This window comes from Carettochelys insculpta, chromosome 10 (genome assembly GCF_033958435.1).
Source record: "Carettochelys insculpta isolate YL-2023 chromosome 10, ASM3395843v1, whole genome shotgun sequence".
NCBI lineage: Eukaryota > Metazoa > Chordata > Testudines > Carettochelyidae > Carettochelys > Carettochelys insculpta.
The window spans coordinates 46,361,384-46,374,792 of NC_134146.1; the positions used below are offsets into that span (position 1 = coordinate 46,361,384).

At 59.8% G+C, this 13,409-nt stretch overlaps 1 protein-coding gene across 1 annotated transcript in view; it reads right to left on the bottom strand.

The window, feature by feature from the left end:
* Positions 1 to 8,301: 8,301 nt before the first annotated feature.
* The window catches only part of EEF1AKMT4 (EEF1A lysine methyltransferase 4), a 28,635-nt gene continuing 23,527 nt past the window's right edge, over positions 8,302 to 13,409 (bottom strand). The window contains exon 3 of the mRNA XM_075003866.1: positions 8,302 to 8,789. Coding sequence (XP_074859967.1) covers positions 8,502 to 8,789 — 288 coding nt within the window. The 3' untranslated portion in view covers positions 8,302 to 8,501. The remainder of the gene's footprint in view (positions 8,790 to 13,409) is intronic.

The window sequence follows — 13,409 nt, forward strand, 5'->3', positions numbered from 1 at the left end:
ATAGGAAATAAGGCTGCTGAGAGGCTTGTGGCTGTTAAATATTTTACTGGGGCCTCTCAGAGGAACTGCCCTTATCCTGGGGCGGGTGGAAGGAACTGTGCAACTGGGAGCTGCTGAAGTAGGCTGGCCCCAGTGGCACCTGGCCTACAGTAGAACCAGCATTGCTTTTCGTTGCAAGTCAACAGTCAGGCAAGGACACCACAAAGCCCAACACACCTGCTTGTTGGCTGCAGCACACAGCAAGGCTGGGTGGGGCAGGGTGTGGCACTCCAGGGCAGCAAGGGGTCAATGGCCAAGCCATTAGGTGCTTTCTCTATTGCTGACTTAGGCACCGGCCAATGGGAAACCCTGGATAGACTCCGAGACATTAAGGCCAGAAGGGCCTCTCATGATCATCTGGTCTGACCCCCTGTACACTGCAGACGACAGACTGCCCCTATTCATCAAGGGGCCATCTCACAGCCCCATAACCACTGGCTGCATTACTGACATCCTCCAGTCTCAATCTAAGGACTTCAAGTTTAAAGACTCTCCCACTGACTCTAGGTCAAACCTGCAAGTGCCCTGGGCCCCACACAGCAGCAGGTGACAACCCACAGGGTCTCTGCCAATCTGACCTGTGGCACATACAAGCGACAACGCCCTGTACTTTTTCCCAAGCCCCACAGCCTGGCAAAAATCCCCTTCCAAGGGGAAGTCAGAGCCTCACCTAGGCCTGGGGGATTTCCTTTAACCCACTGGGGAAAGGGTGTTTACCTTTCTACGCTACTTCAACCCACATACACGTTGGGCCAATCCCTCCCTCTACAGGTACCAAACTGTCTTTTGCACTGACTGCTTTTTTAAAGAGCCCGTGCTCTGTTCGAGGAAGAAAGGGTCAAATTCAGACCCCGCAACTATAAGCCATGAGCCACCCTCCAAACACACTGACCTGAAACCACATCTGAATGCAGACGCACACATGGAGCAAGAGGGGAGACACCACATATGTGCAAACTTTCACACAGGCAGGCTGACACACACACACACACACACTCTCCCTCTCTCTCTCTCTCTCTCTCTCTTTTCTAGGGCTGCCCAAGCTGTATTCACACGGATTAACACTAACGTGCATGCACGCACCCCCATGTCCAAACTGCTCACGACCCGGGGTTGTCTCAGGATCTGAGCCGCCTGCAGTTGAGCATCTGCAGCTGTGCCACCTCCTGTCTCCCTCTGCCGGAAAGGGAACCTGACGGTCTGGGCCCATTGGCAGGACACGGGTGCCTACAGAGCTTGCCCTCGCTAATCCATAGCCCCAGCTCTCCCAACACGCCCGCCTGAGCCCCCTGAGCTGCAGGAGATGTGAATCTGCCCTTGAAGCCTCTGGATTCTCTGCACCAGCTCAAGTCGCTCAGGTGCCCATTTGACTTTCACACCCTGTAAGACCCCCCGAGCCCCTGCTGGAGCTCACCACTGAATCGGCCTGGCAGATGCTGGCTTCTCCCCAGGATGCCGCTCACCTACGCCACCCACCTACAGGGGTTATAGCAACGCAGGGCAGGGGCTGCGAACCAGGCCGTCAGCTGTGAACGTAATGAGGTATCCACACCTCTAGCAAAGAGCACACACAGCCCCGTAAGGCCCCCAGTGGTGAAGTCAGCTCCCCATGTGCTCACTTGAGTCCCAACTGACTGCATCATCCAAGCTAATGGACAGATTCCACTGAGGCCTCAAGTGGCAACCACAGCCCAGAGCAAAGCTCCTGGTGCTACCCAGGAGGTTGCACCAGCAGCCAAGCACGTGCCCAGGACACTGTCTGCAGAATTGGTGCTTTGGGCACCAATTCCGGCTCGCCACCTCTCCCAACTGTGCTTTGCATAAGCTCACCGCTGAGTGGAATGAGGCTAACGCCAGGGATGCCCAAACCTCCAGCCTCCTCCAAGCTGCCTATTTCTGAGTAATCTTCCAAAACTCGGGTGCTGGCCACACCTGCCAGGGCCTGGGACATCTGCCCTGTGCCAGGGAGGTGTGACTGGGGATGTCAGCCCTGGGAGAAGCCTCCTGCAGGGAGGAGGAAGCCCCTTTCCCAGCAGTGGGCATATGGGAAAGTTGGACCAGAAAACACCTGGCTCAGGTGCCCACAGTACAAACAATCCCACTGTCCAGTGTAATCACAAAGCCTTGCTAGAATCTCAGCCTCTTCTCATAGCCCTGGGTTGTGACCACTTCCAAACCGGAACCTGTGGGACAAGGGACCAGACCTGCCCCTGCCGTCAAGAGCCCAACCACAAGGTTCCTTTGGCAAGATAGATCAGACTCAGGCCAGATGGTCTGCCAAAGTGACAGCCCAGCCACGAGAGGGTGAAGGGGAGGGAAGGAGGCAGCTTCTCTATGCTCCATGCAAACTGTCTTTCTCCGTCTGGCAGAGGTCACTCAGTGACCACCAGAGTAATGAACACACAGCCCAGAACAGCACCAGCAAGAAAAGGCCAGAGCCTCCCCGCGCAGCCCCAGGACCTGCGGCGGCTGATTGGTGGCAGCTGCTGTACCACGGAAGAATGTTGATTAATGCTATTGACTTGGTTCAGACCTCTGGCAGTTTCCACGGCCTGTCCTGCCAGGCTGTCTCGTGGTGCCGGTGCTGACTGTGCGAGGGCCCGGTCTGCTCAAACACGGGGTTAGCAGGATGAAGAGATTCCCCTGCCCACCCCGGCAGGGGCTGCCCAGTGCTGTGCGGTAGGAGCTGATTGCAAGGAAGGAAACTAACCTGCCTTCCTGGGAGCAGGCTGCCCTTTGCCCGATCTCTCCCTACACGGGGAGGAATCCAGCTCCCTACCCATCCCCAGGCCATCCTGTCCCAGACTTCAGCACTTACCCACCGTCACCTTTCCTATGTCTCTGCTGTGTCCACAGTGACTTGTTAGCCACTAACTCTAGCTGAGAGAGGCTGAAAGCACAGACCATGGTCACAGCAGACTACTGGTTAGTGCCTCCTTGCCAGCAACACACTCCAGCCCAGGCTTGTGCCAGGAAGTGCTCAAGCACAGGGTAAAGTTACTGTGGGAATGGGGCGCTCTGATCAGGCCACCTGTGCCCCAGGGTCATCCCCACCACCAATGCTGTGCCTAAGTACATGGTGGGCAGTCTTACCCAGCTCCTGAGGGTCCCTGGCTACACACAACCCCCAGCCCCAGGAGGAAGATGGCTGGAGACACTGGTCCGCTCTTCACATCAGGAAGGGGGAAACAGACCATGGCCTGCCCTTCCAGAGGGGCTGCCAGGGGCAAGGTGGTTACTTTAGCACTGCAGTTGTGCAGCACAGCTGAATTTAAAGGGCCAGAGCCCAAACAGTACACTGTAAGCTGGCAGCTGTGCACAGAGATTTAATAGGCCAGGAAGCCTCTGAGCCTGGATCAGGGGCTGTAATGGCACTGTGCAGATCCCTGTTTTACCACTTCACAGGGCTGCTTACCTGGCTGGGCCGCTCCCTGGGCTGAGCCTAGCTTGGCAAGGCCCAAGCACGCGGCACCTTGTCCCACTGTGAGGCCAGAAGCTGAATCTTCTTTACGTCCAGCAGAGTGCCCTTTCCATGCCAACACCTGCCCTTGGTAGCATTGTTTGATGGCCAGTTAGCAGTGTGGGTCCCACTGCCCCAGGCACCCCATCCCAAGGCCTTCCGAGCTACCGAAAGGCAACGGGGAGCAGTCACCTCCTCTCCCGGGCGGGATGCCGGTGCCAGCATCATGTCCAGGCATGTGATGCGGCCAGCCGCCTGGCTGTACCCTCGCACCAGTAGGCTGCAGCTGCAGCATGGTCGCAATAGGCCTGTGAGGCTGCCAGGTCACTGCACAAGGCCTAGGGTTGGCGACGTCGATGGGTGCTGGAGAGCCCCTGTGCTAGCGAGCAGGGCATCATGGGCACAGGGTGCCAGTGAGGGCCCAGCCCCTGCAGGGTTTTAGCTACCAGCTTCGGAGGCCGTTGCCACTGGAGACAAAGTGCTTCCCTTTGGTTCTGGGGCTTCGAAGAGAGACATGGGAGTCTGGCCCCCCAGCCTATGCCAATCCTTCCCAACACACCTGGGTGATGAGCACCACCCTCCCCCCTCCCCGGCACATGCCACCCAGCTTCTTCGCGCTCAGTGGAGCTTAGCTATGCTCACACCCCCGGACGAGACTCCCACAAAGGGGCCCAGTTTCCCAGCAGCACGAAGGCAGATCAGGGCCTGGGCCACCACAGGCGCATTGGGGGGCCCCTGTCAGCAGAGAAAGGCCAGCCCAGCCCAGCCCAGCCCAGCCCGTGTGACAGAACTCGGGATCAGGGCCTCAGTGGCTGAAAAGTAGCATCGGGCCACCTACCTCAATGGCGTGGTCTTGAGTTACACTGGCTGAGGAGGCTTCATGGGCCTCTGAGGGCTTGTTTATGAGCCCCCCCCCCCACACACAAATATGATCTGCTGGCTGAAAGCCTGGCTTAATCAAAGGGTGGCTGGTGGCTTTTGTCCCTCGGCGGGCACCCCCAAGCTGGACAAAGGCAGGGTTGGGCTGGCCGTTGTGCAGTGTTGCTGTTGTCGCTCTAGCTGCGGCAGTTGTGAGCCAGGCCCAGGATCCAACGACCCCCAGGGAAGGAGTGACTCAAAGGTGGTCCGAGCCAGAGGAAGCTGCAAATGACAATCCCAGGAAGGGCTCTGTGGCCCTGTTCCCCCAGGGCAAAGGGGATCTGGGTTTTGCATAAGGACTCCTAGCATCCTAGGTGCAAAGGGGTCTACAGCCCCTTGTCTTGGGCGCTGGTGGCTCTTTCTGGCATAGAAGGGCCAAGCACTGCCCAGAGCTCCCTGGGAGAGCCCAGCAAGGCAGCATGCTTGGAGGCCAACTGAAGGGTGAAATTTGTAACCCATTCACCCCGACTGTGCCCCTCAATGGCTCCTGCTTTGGTGGTCAGGGCCTGGCCTCCCCAAAGCCCCTGCTCTCCTGCCTGGCAGCTGGCCCCTTCCACTCCACATGGAACAGCCAAGGCTGCATGAACTCGCTTCTCACGGGGCATCGCATGCCCCAGCTGATAGCTCTGGCTCAGTTTGTTCGCCTTGTGGGGCTACAGAGCTGCGGTAACACAGCCAGTCACTCTGCCGGCTGCCAAATGAGAGCAAAGCCACCTCTGGGCCCTGCCCGTGGCTGCAGGCTGCAGCCAGAACACGCTGCTGCTGGCTCCCGCCTGTTCCGAGCTGCAGAGGCGTTCTCCAGCAGAGGCGAGTGGGCGAGAGGCAGGCGTCCCAGCCAGCTTTTGTGGGGTGGGGGGGGAACAACACCAGGTGCCAGATTTCACACATTGTTATTTTCACATGCTCGCTGCAGGCCACCTTCTCGCCTCACACACTGAGTGCTACTCTCATTCCCACCCACCCACCGAGCCCCCCCACAACACACACAGTGGCAGCAAACCCAGGCAGCAGGACGTGCGGGTGTGGCGGGAACAGGGTGATTTGTTGAACGTTTGAGCTCTGGGAAGCGTAGTGTCAGCTCCTCACTCGGGTCCGAGCCTCCTCTGCCTGCTTTCACCTTCGTTCCCTGGGGGGCTGTAGAGGGACCCTTCTGACAAATCAGTGAAAGCCTCTTCAATTCCTCTGTTGACCACTTGTTTTTGCTTTTTTAAATGCGCTTCGTGCCCGTTGCGATCACCTTAGACGCACTCCAGAGTCGCCCACCTACGCGCTGGCTGGGGCAGGGGCTTGTCTTCACGTACAGCACCAAGCACACACGCCCCCGCGCCTGACGCTACCAAAATACAAACAGGGGCTGCATCCGTGCAAATTTACCCATCTGCTTTGCTCGGACCTGCAGCACCCAGGGCTTAGAGAGCAGATGGGTCTGAATGGCTCATGGAGGTCAAGGCCGGAAGGGACCATTACAATAGTCCAGCTTTTGCATAACACAGGCCAGAAAGTGTCACGGTTACTCTGTAACAATAAAGGATCGTACCCCCATGCCCCTGAGCTGCCTTGTGCATGTCTGAGGGAGCTAGCCAGACTCAGCAAGTCCTTGGGGTTGCTTAGGCCGTGGCTGGTGACCCTGTGAACTAGACTCGGGGCAGCTGATCCCCAAATCACCGGTCCATTAGACAAAATGGTGTGTGTATCCCCCTTCCTTATCAACCCTCCCCTGGCCCGCACTGAGGCCCTGCCTAGTCCCTACACAACCCAGCCAGCCCTTCACCCGCTCCCCAAGTGCCGGGCCTTTTCCACCCGTTCTAGCCACACAGCTAAATCTAGGTCAGGAGCGACATTAAAGATTTCGCGCACACCAATTTTATGCAGAGCTAATGTAAACACTGGGAAACCGAAGAGTTCTTCTCCGACGCGTGTGGGCGGAGAGGCACTTGCAGCCAATCTGGGGCCGCAACTCCAACTCGGCAGCTGCAGCCTCTCGGCGGAGCTGAAAAGGGGCGCGCGAGAGAGAGCGAGCGAGCGAGCCCGATGACTAACAAGGCGAGGGCTGACATTTACAAGCTCCCCCGTACGCGTGGCAAGCTGTGGTGCCACACCGAGACAGCCCAAAGGCAGCAGGTCTAATGGGTAGCCCCCCCCCCGGCAGAGGAAGAGCAATGAAAGCCAACTCCACAGCACGCTAAAGGGCCGTGGGGAGACGCTGAGCCTGAACAAAGGGGAGGGGTCAGAGCCACTTCAGTATTGGGAGGGGGCTGCAGGGCGGAGGATCCCCACAGCACACCTAGGGACAGAACAGCTCTGGCAGCTGACAGGCTGTACGGGCCACGCTGGATAGAGGCAAGGGGAAAGGCAGAGCATAGCCCACAGGAGGATCTGGGGGGTGTTCTTAGCCAGGCCTGCCCAGGATGCTGTTGTGTGGGTGGCTGCTGGTTTCCACCGCACCCCCCTCACGTCACCACGCCCTGCCAGGACTCCTGCAGCCCCACGGGACGCGAGGAGCTGCCCCAGGGCTCCTGCGGCACGGGAAGGCATCACGCCAGGCTCAGGGCCGAGGCAGGCTGGGGAAGGGATGGGGAAGTCAGCAATTGATAGGGTGGAAATGGGAGACTCCAACACAGGAGACAGGGGGAGAGAGGCCCGGGCTGACCACGCCAGGAGGGCAAATTCCCTTCCTTGCCAGGGAGCAAGCGATCCCGCCAGGGAAAGGGGCTGCTTCTCCATGCTGGGGCATAGGGATAAGCCCAGAAGTGAAGCAGCATTGGGGAGAATTGGCTCCCTCCCAGAAAAGATGCACCTAGCTGGACAACTACAAACCCAGAACCCCAGGGCCCAACTCCCTGCTGAGTTCAGTCCCCGGGCTTCTTCCAGCCCAGGAGCTGGCTCCACTCCAGCACCCAGGGCACGACACAGCGGCAGGAGGATGTTGTGGTTCACCTAGGTGTGACTCTTCAGGGTATAACCAACCCCCCCCCCCCCCCCCCGCTATTCCCAGCCACACGCAAACCAGTCTAATCCAACAACCCGAGGGATAACCCTCCCTTCCCCCCCCAGCCGCAGGTTTCCTGCCCCTTGAGCTACTGGGCTGCACGAAGCATCTTTGAGCAGGGACAGGCCCAGCTGTCTGCTCTGCCAAGAGAGCTCCCCAGGGAGCAGCTGATGCAGCCGAGAGCAGTTGGGGGGCTGAGAAATCTGCCCCTTTCTGGCTGGCGTAATGCTTCCTAATCAGGCCAGGCCAGGGGCTGGATTAGAGCGATTTGCTTGTGGCGGATGATAAAATCCCTCCCTTTGCCTCTGAGCTGCTGCACCATCACCCAGCAAACACGCCAGGCTGGTTGGCTCCCTCTCCCCACCCCCAAACAGGCTGGAGGATTGAATAGGATTCAGGGGTTCTCTGGCAGCCTCCTTCCCCACCAGAGACCAGAGTGGTGGTGGGAACAGAGCCAAGGCCCAGAGCTCGCTGGGAGCTGAGTCAAGCTGAGCCTCTCCTTTCGAGTGCCCTTTCGCAGATCTTAGCTCATCCCCGATTCCGCCCGGCCTGCCCTGGCTCCCTGCGGAACTGCAGCAGGTGGCGGGCGTTCAGCCGGCCGGAGAACACACACTGCAATGGCCAGGCAGGGCTGCAGGGAGGGATCCCTGCCCCCCATGAACCCCTCTCCCGCTGGGCTCTGCAGCTGGGGTGGGGCACAGGTTGAGAGATGCCTGGGGCTCCTGCTGGGGGATGGAGGAGCAGAGCTGGAGAGAGAGGAGCCCCCCACGGGCTGCTGGGAACTGTTGTTTACCCAGGTCAGACCTTCATGGGCAGAGGGGTTTGGGATCATGGGACAAGGGGGGGCACACAGTCGTGCCCTTGATATCAGCAGCACCAGGATGAGAGGCTGGGCTGGGAGCTAGAGAGAAACCGGCTTTATTGGGCTGGTTGCAAAGCACTGCTCCGCCGGCTCCCACACCCGGGAGGATGGGCTGGGCTCCTGCCACCAGCAAGGCCTGGATGCGGCACGCGGTCGCCCGGCCCCAGACACACAACACCGGCAGGTGCAGCCGGTACCTCTTTACTGCTCTGACCGCGGGCAGCCCTTCCCTCTCACAGCTCGATGGCACTCAGGTAATCCTCGCTGTCGGAGGCCTGGAGGGCGCTCGGCGGGCAGGCAGGGCCGGGCAGCGCATGGAGCCTGCGCCCCAGCTCAATGTCAGCGGGGGCCAGCTCCTGGCCCTTGCGCATGACGTAGAAGAAGTAGTGGAAGCCGGTGCCGTAGGTGGAGTGATGCACGGACCAGCTGTAGGCAGGCTGGGCGTAGTGGCGCTTGCGGAAGTGCGGCTGGGCGAAGGTGATGGAAATGAAACGGCCTCCGGACCGCAAGACTCGGCTGACCTGGGAGGAAAGGGTTAAAGGGAAGGGCGGGGGGTGTTAAGGGGCTCTCTGCACTGTGCCAGGGCTGGGCTGGCTCCAAACGCAGGGAACCCCCCCCCCACCCCCCGAGGCAGCAGCATCAGAAAAGGGGCCACCCCCATCTTGCTACAGATCTCAGGCTCGGCTGGGGGGGCCGATCCCCAGTTTTGGGGCATCTGCTGCTCCCCAGGGGGCTCAGGAAGGAATTTCTTCCACCGGCAGCACAGCTGGGCAGGAAGCAGCAGCGCCCCCCACCCCCCAAAAGGAAGGCGGTTGGGGGACATTGCAGGGTTTAACAGATTCCAGTCTTTGCTCTCCTTAGCCCTGGTCTGCTGCCGACCCCCAGCTGCTGGAGCTGGTACTTGTCCCCATCAGCCTGGGCCCTCTTGCTGCTAAGAGACCGTGCCTGGCCCCCGACCCCCCAACAGTGGCCCTGCCCCGCTCCTGCTCCCGTGGGGAAGAATCACTGCAATTGCAAGGATCTTTGCGCCAGTGTGAAGGATGCAGGAAAGCCACCGGAGCTCCCAGACTAGGCAGCCCACTGCAGCCCACCAGGGACTCTGGGACACTGTGACCACAAACGGAGGGGGGGGCTCCTTTGTCTTTTCACCAGGACTCTCATGCAATGCCCCACTAGCGCCCCAGCCCTGGGCAGCAGGACTCCATGCCATGCCCAGCCCCCAGCCCGCGCTCCCAGCCCCCGAAAGCAGGAGCCTCCCCTGCTCTTTGTGCCATCACCCCCCTAAGCCCAGGCCCCCTTGCCCTGAGCTCGCCCCACCAGAACATTCCCAGGCCGAGCTATAAAACACGGTGTCCAAGGTTTGACGCTGGGAGGACTCGACCCTTTTTATCATTTTCTCCTCACAGGAACTAAGCCCCTGCTAATAGGGTGGAAAAGAACATCAATTTTCTTGCTTGGCTTTATCCAATGTCGAAGGCGTTTGCGGCCAGCGCCAGCGTGCTCAGAATGCTAACGACGCTGCTGGGGCCGAGCAGCCGGCGCTGGCAGGCTCCCCGCGCTCTGCCGCACAGCCACTCCCAGCGCAGCCGGGCGGGAGGGCGCGGAGCGGAGCCGGGAACTCCCCCGCACTCGGCTGCCTGCGACCGGACAGGTGGGGCCCCTCCGCCCTGCCTGGCTCATGACTCACGCTGAGCCACAAGGCTAGAGCTGCTGCAGTCCTCTGCAGCAACCGGACAGGGGAGGGACCGCTCAGCCAGGATGGGGCGAGAGCTCTGTAGGGCTAAAGACCCTCTGGCAACACAGGGGCTGCTACACCCCCCAGGCACCATCCATTTGTCTCCCACTTGCTGCAGAGCAGAATGCAGAGGGCAGGCCCCACGCAACGTGGGGGCTATTGGTTCTGAAAATGTGGCTAGTGAGCGTCCCGAGGCCCTATGTGCTCTGCCAGCCAGGGAGGAGGCTGAGACTGGGCCTTGGGAGACACAGCTGATCGGGCCCATCTCAGACAGACCCAGCATCGTAGGGCAGGAGACGCAGCAGGGACGGGGCCAGCCCTGGGCTTCCCAGGTTCGTGTGGCAATCGATTTTGAAACCCCCTGCAATAGCTCTGGGGACCTATTATGTTAACTTGACAGTGCGTGATCCTGCCACGAGGGCAGGGGGCTGGACGTGATGACCTCTCAAGGTCCCTTCTCGTTCCAGCGTTCTGTATCACTGCAGGTCAGGAATCATAGGCAAGCTGGGGAGGGCGGGGGAGGATGGGCACAGAGTCACCAGGAAGTAAAAACAGTTGGGGGAGATTAAGGCAAATCCCTCAGGTTAAAAGCACCTGCAGAGAAATACCCATCTCCCCACCTGCCCCCAGAAGCTGCCACATACAGGGTCAACACCGTTTCACAGAGCATCAGGCAAGAAAAGGGCTTAAGAGAACACAAGGCTGCATTAGACTTGGGGGCTTCATTGTGATTCAGCAAACAGACAGGAGTGTCTAGGCCCAGGAAGCCGCAGCTTCTGAGGAAGTGCTGGGAAGACTTTGACTTAGTTGGACCCCGGAAGCATGATGATCTCGCCAGGGTATCAGCTGGCATCAAAGCACGGGCACTAGTTTTAGTGCCTTTTCTCTGTGACGCTTTTGCCTTAGGAATAAAGGTGCTTGCTCGGAAGCGCTGTGGGTAGCGTATAAGGCACTGCTCACAGCCCTGGGGCAGAATGCCAGCCTAGGGATCTAGGAAGAGCAGCTCACTGGGGATAATGCAGTGTGAACAAGCAGATTTAACCCTTCCCCCTCCAAAGGGAGCCAGACAAGGGTCCCTGCCCAGACATAAGCCACGCCTGGGGACTTTAGCCCTGGATGGAAGCTCCTGAAGACGACTGGGCAGGGGCAGAAGGGAAGACCAGGGAGGGTGAGGGCAGAGATGAAAGACTGGGGTGCTCACCCTGAACCTGCAACGGGTGCTACTGGCCAGCGCAGCCATTGGCTCCAGCAACCCAAGTGGGCACTCGGCTCGCACTTGGTCAACTACGTAGCACTCTGGTCCATAGCCCCAGGCACCGGCCCTGAACAGTGCCCTGGGAGAACATTTGGTCAGGGTTCTGGACCGCAAAGGCTGACCCAGCAATAAGCCCCCGGCACAGAGGGTCTGGCTAAGAGGAGGCCGGACTGCATGATAGTCACAGCTGGGCTGGGCTGAATGCTGGGGCCCATTCTCTGCTACTCAGGTGGGACACAGGCAGATTCTGCAGAAGGTTATTTCTGCACCTCTCCCTTATTGCGAGCAGCTGCCCCCCAGCTGACGCCCAGCCCCCAGCCAGGACTCAGCCCCTGGCTCCCGAATGAGGTTCTCCCTATGGAGAGGAGCCCCCTGCCTGGGCGAACAGCCACCCAACCCAGAACTAGGGCAAGTGTCAAGAACCCCCATCTCTCAGCAGAAACAGAGCTTGTGAACCAAAAGCTGGGGGACAGATGGGGAGTTGCTGCCTACAGGGAGGTCTTGTTCCTGCTCTCCTGGGGCTATGTCACCACTTGCATTCCTCTTTCCAAAGAGGCATGCAAATGAGGTGCAGATTTACATATCAGACACCTCATTTGCATATTCTAAAGAAGCAAAGCAGTGTAGAGAGAGCTCTTTCGAAAGAAATCCCCATCTTTGAAAGGGCCACATCTACATGGCATTGCATCTTTCCAAAGAATATGCAAATGAGGTGCCAGGTATGTAAATATGTGCCTCGTTTGCATTTTTCATTTCCTTCATTTGCATGCCTCTTTCACAAGAGGAATGCTAGTGTGTAGACAGCCTGGGTGGGACAGGCCTGGGAACGCCCCAGTGCAGGGAGCAGGACCACAGCTCTCAGCCCCAGGTGCAGCAGGTCACGCACAGAGAGTGATCAAGAAGGAAGCAGCTGGGAAGGGGAAAGGCCTTTGGCTGTTTAAACTACCTGCCCCTAGAAGCAGAAAGGCCCAAACACCTGCCCCACGGGGTGGGGGAAGGAACCTGTGCACAGGGCTGGGGGCTCCAGCAGACCGGATACTTGTGAGCTGTGATAACAAACTCCCCTCCATCCCTAAACTCGGCGCTTGGCCAAGGGGCTGCCACCGCGCGCTGCACGAGGTAGGGGCTGGGCTCAGCCGAGGAGACGAGGAGCAGGCCGGCAGAACATGGCCCCGCCTTGGACTGGAGGCTTAGCCTGAAAAACACTGCTGCTACCTCAGCCCCAGGAGCTCCCCCAGCCCAGCAGGCCGGGGCCAGCACCCCAATGAGCAGCGCAGGAGGTGGCAAGCTGGCTAGCAGGGTTTGCAGCCACAAGGGGCCAGCGGAGGGAGCTGGGGTTGCCCCCAGCCTGGCCTGCCAGCCAAGCGGCCTTGCAAAGGGAAGCAGCACAGTCAGGGTGGGAAACGCAACCCCTGGGCCGAGAGCCCAGCCCGGACCTGAACACTGGAAGGCAGCCCTAGGCTGAGCCTGCGGGAGCAGAGGGACTGGGCTGGCTGAGCAGAAAGCATTACCGTGGGGAACGGACAGCGGGGAAGGGGGTAAAACGGACGAACTGGGGTTGGGAGGAGGCAGCTGGAGCGAGACTAGAGCAAAGGAAGAGAAAGTTTGCAGAATATTTCCGGACCAGCACGTCCGACGAGGGCTGGAAGGACGCTGGAGCATGGCGGCGACTGGCTAGAGAGCCTGGGGGCCCCAGCTGGGGCTCAGGTCCGAGGGGCTGGCGGGCCCAGCTGCGGGAACCGTGACAAGCACAGAAAGGTGAGTGCAAACAGGCAGAATGGGCCAGACAGAGGACATCAGGGAACCACTCAGGGCGGCAGCAGGAATCACCACAGACTGACGGTGAAACGCCCCATCGCCAGCTCCCCGGCTGCTGGGAGCAGGTGCTGCGGCTGCCTGAGCGAAAGAGCCCGGCTCCTGGCTGGGGATGGGAGAGGCTCAGCACAACAGAGGACCCCACACGCTCCCAGTGAGCCCTCCTCTCTTCAGCCGACCGGCCCAAGCACCCCAGTCTCCCAGCAGGTCACCCCAGCAGTCCTGTGCCTGCCTGACTGGATCAGACTGGACTGGTTTGTCTCTTCTCCTGCCTCCAGCCGGGCCATGAACCTCCTGGCCCAGCTCCCAGATGCATCTCGGTGCCAAATTTGCACT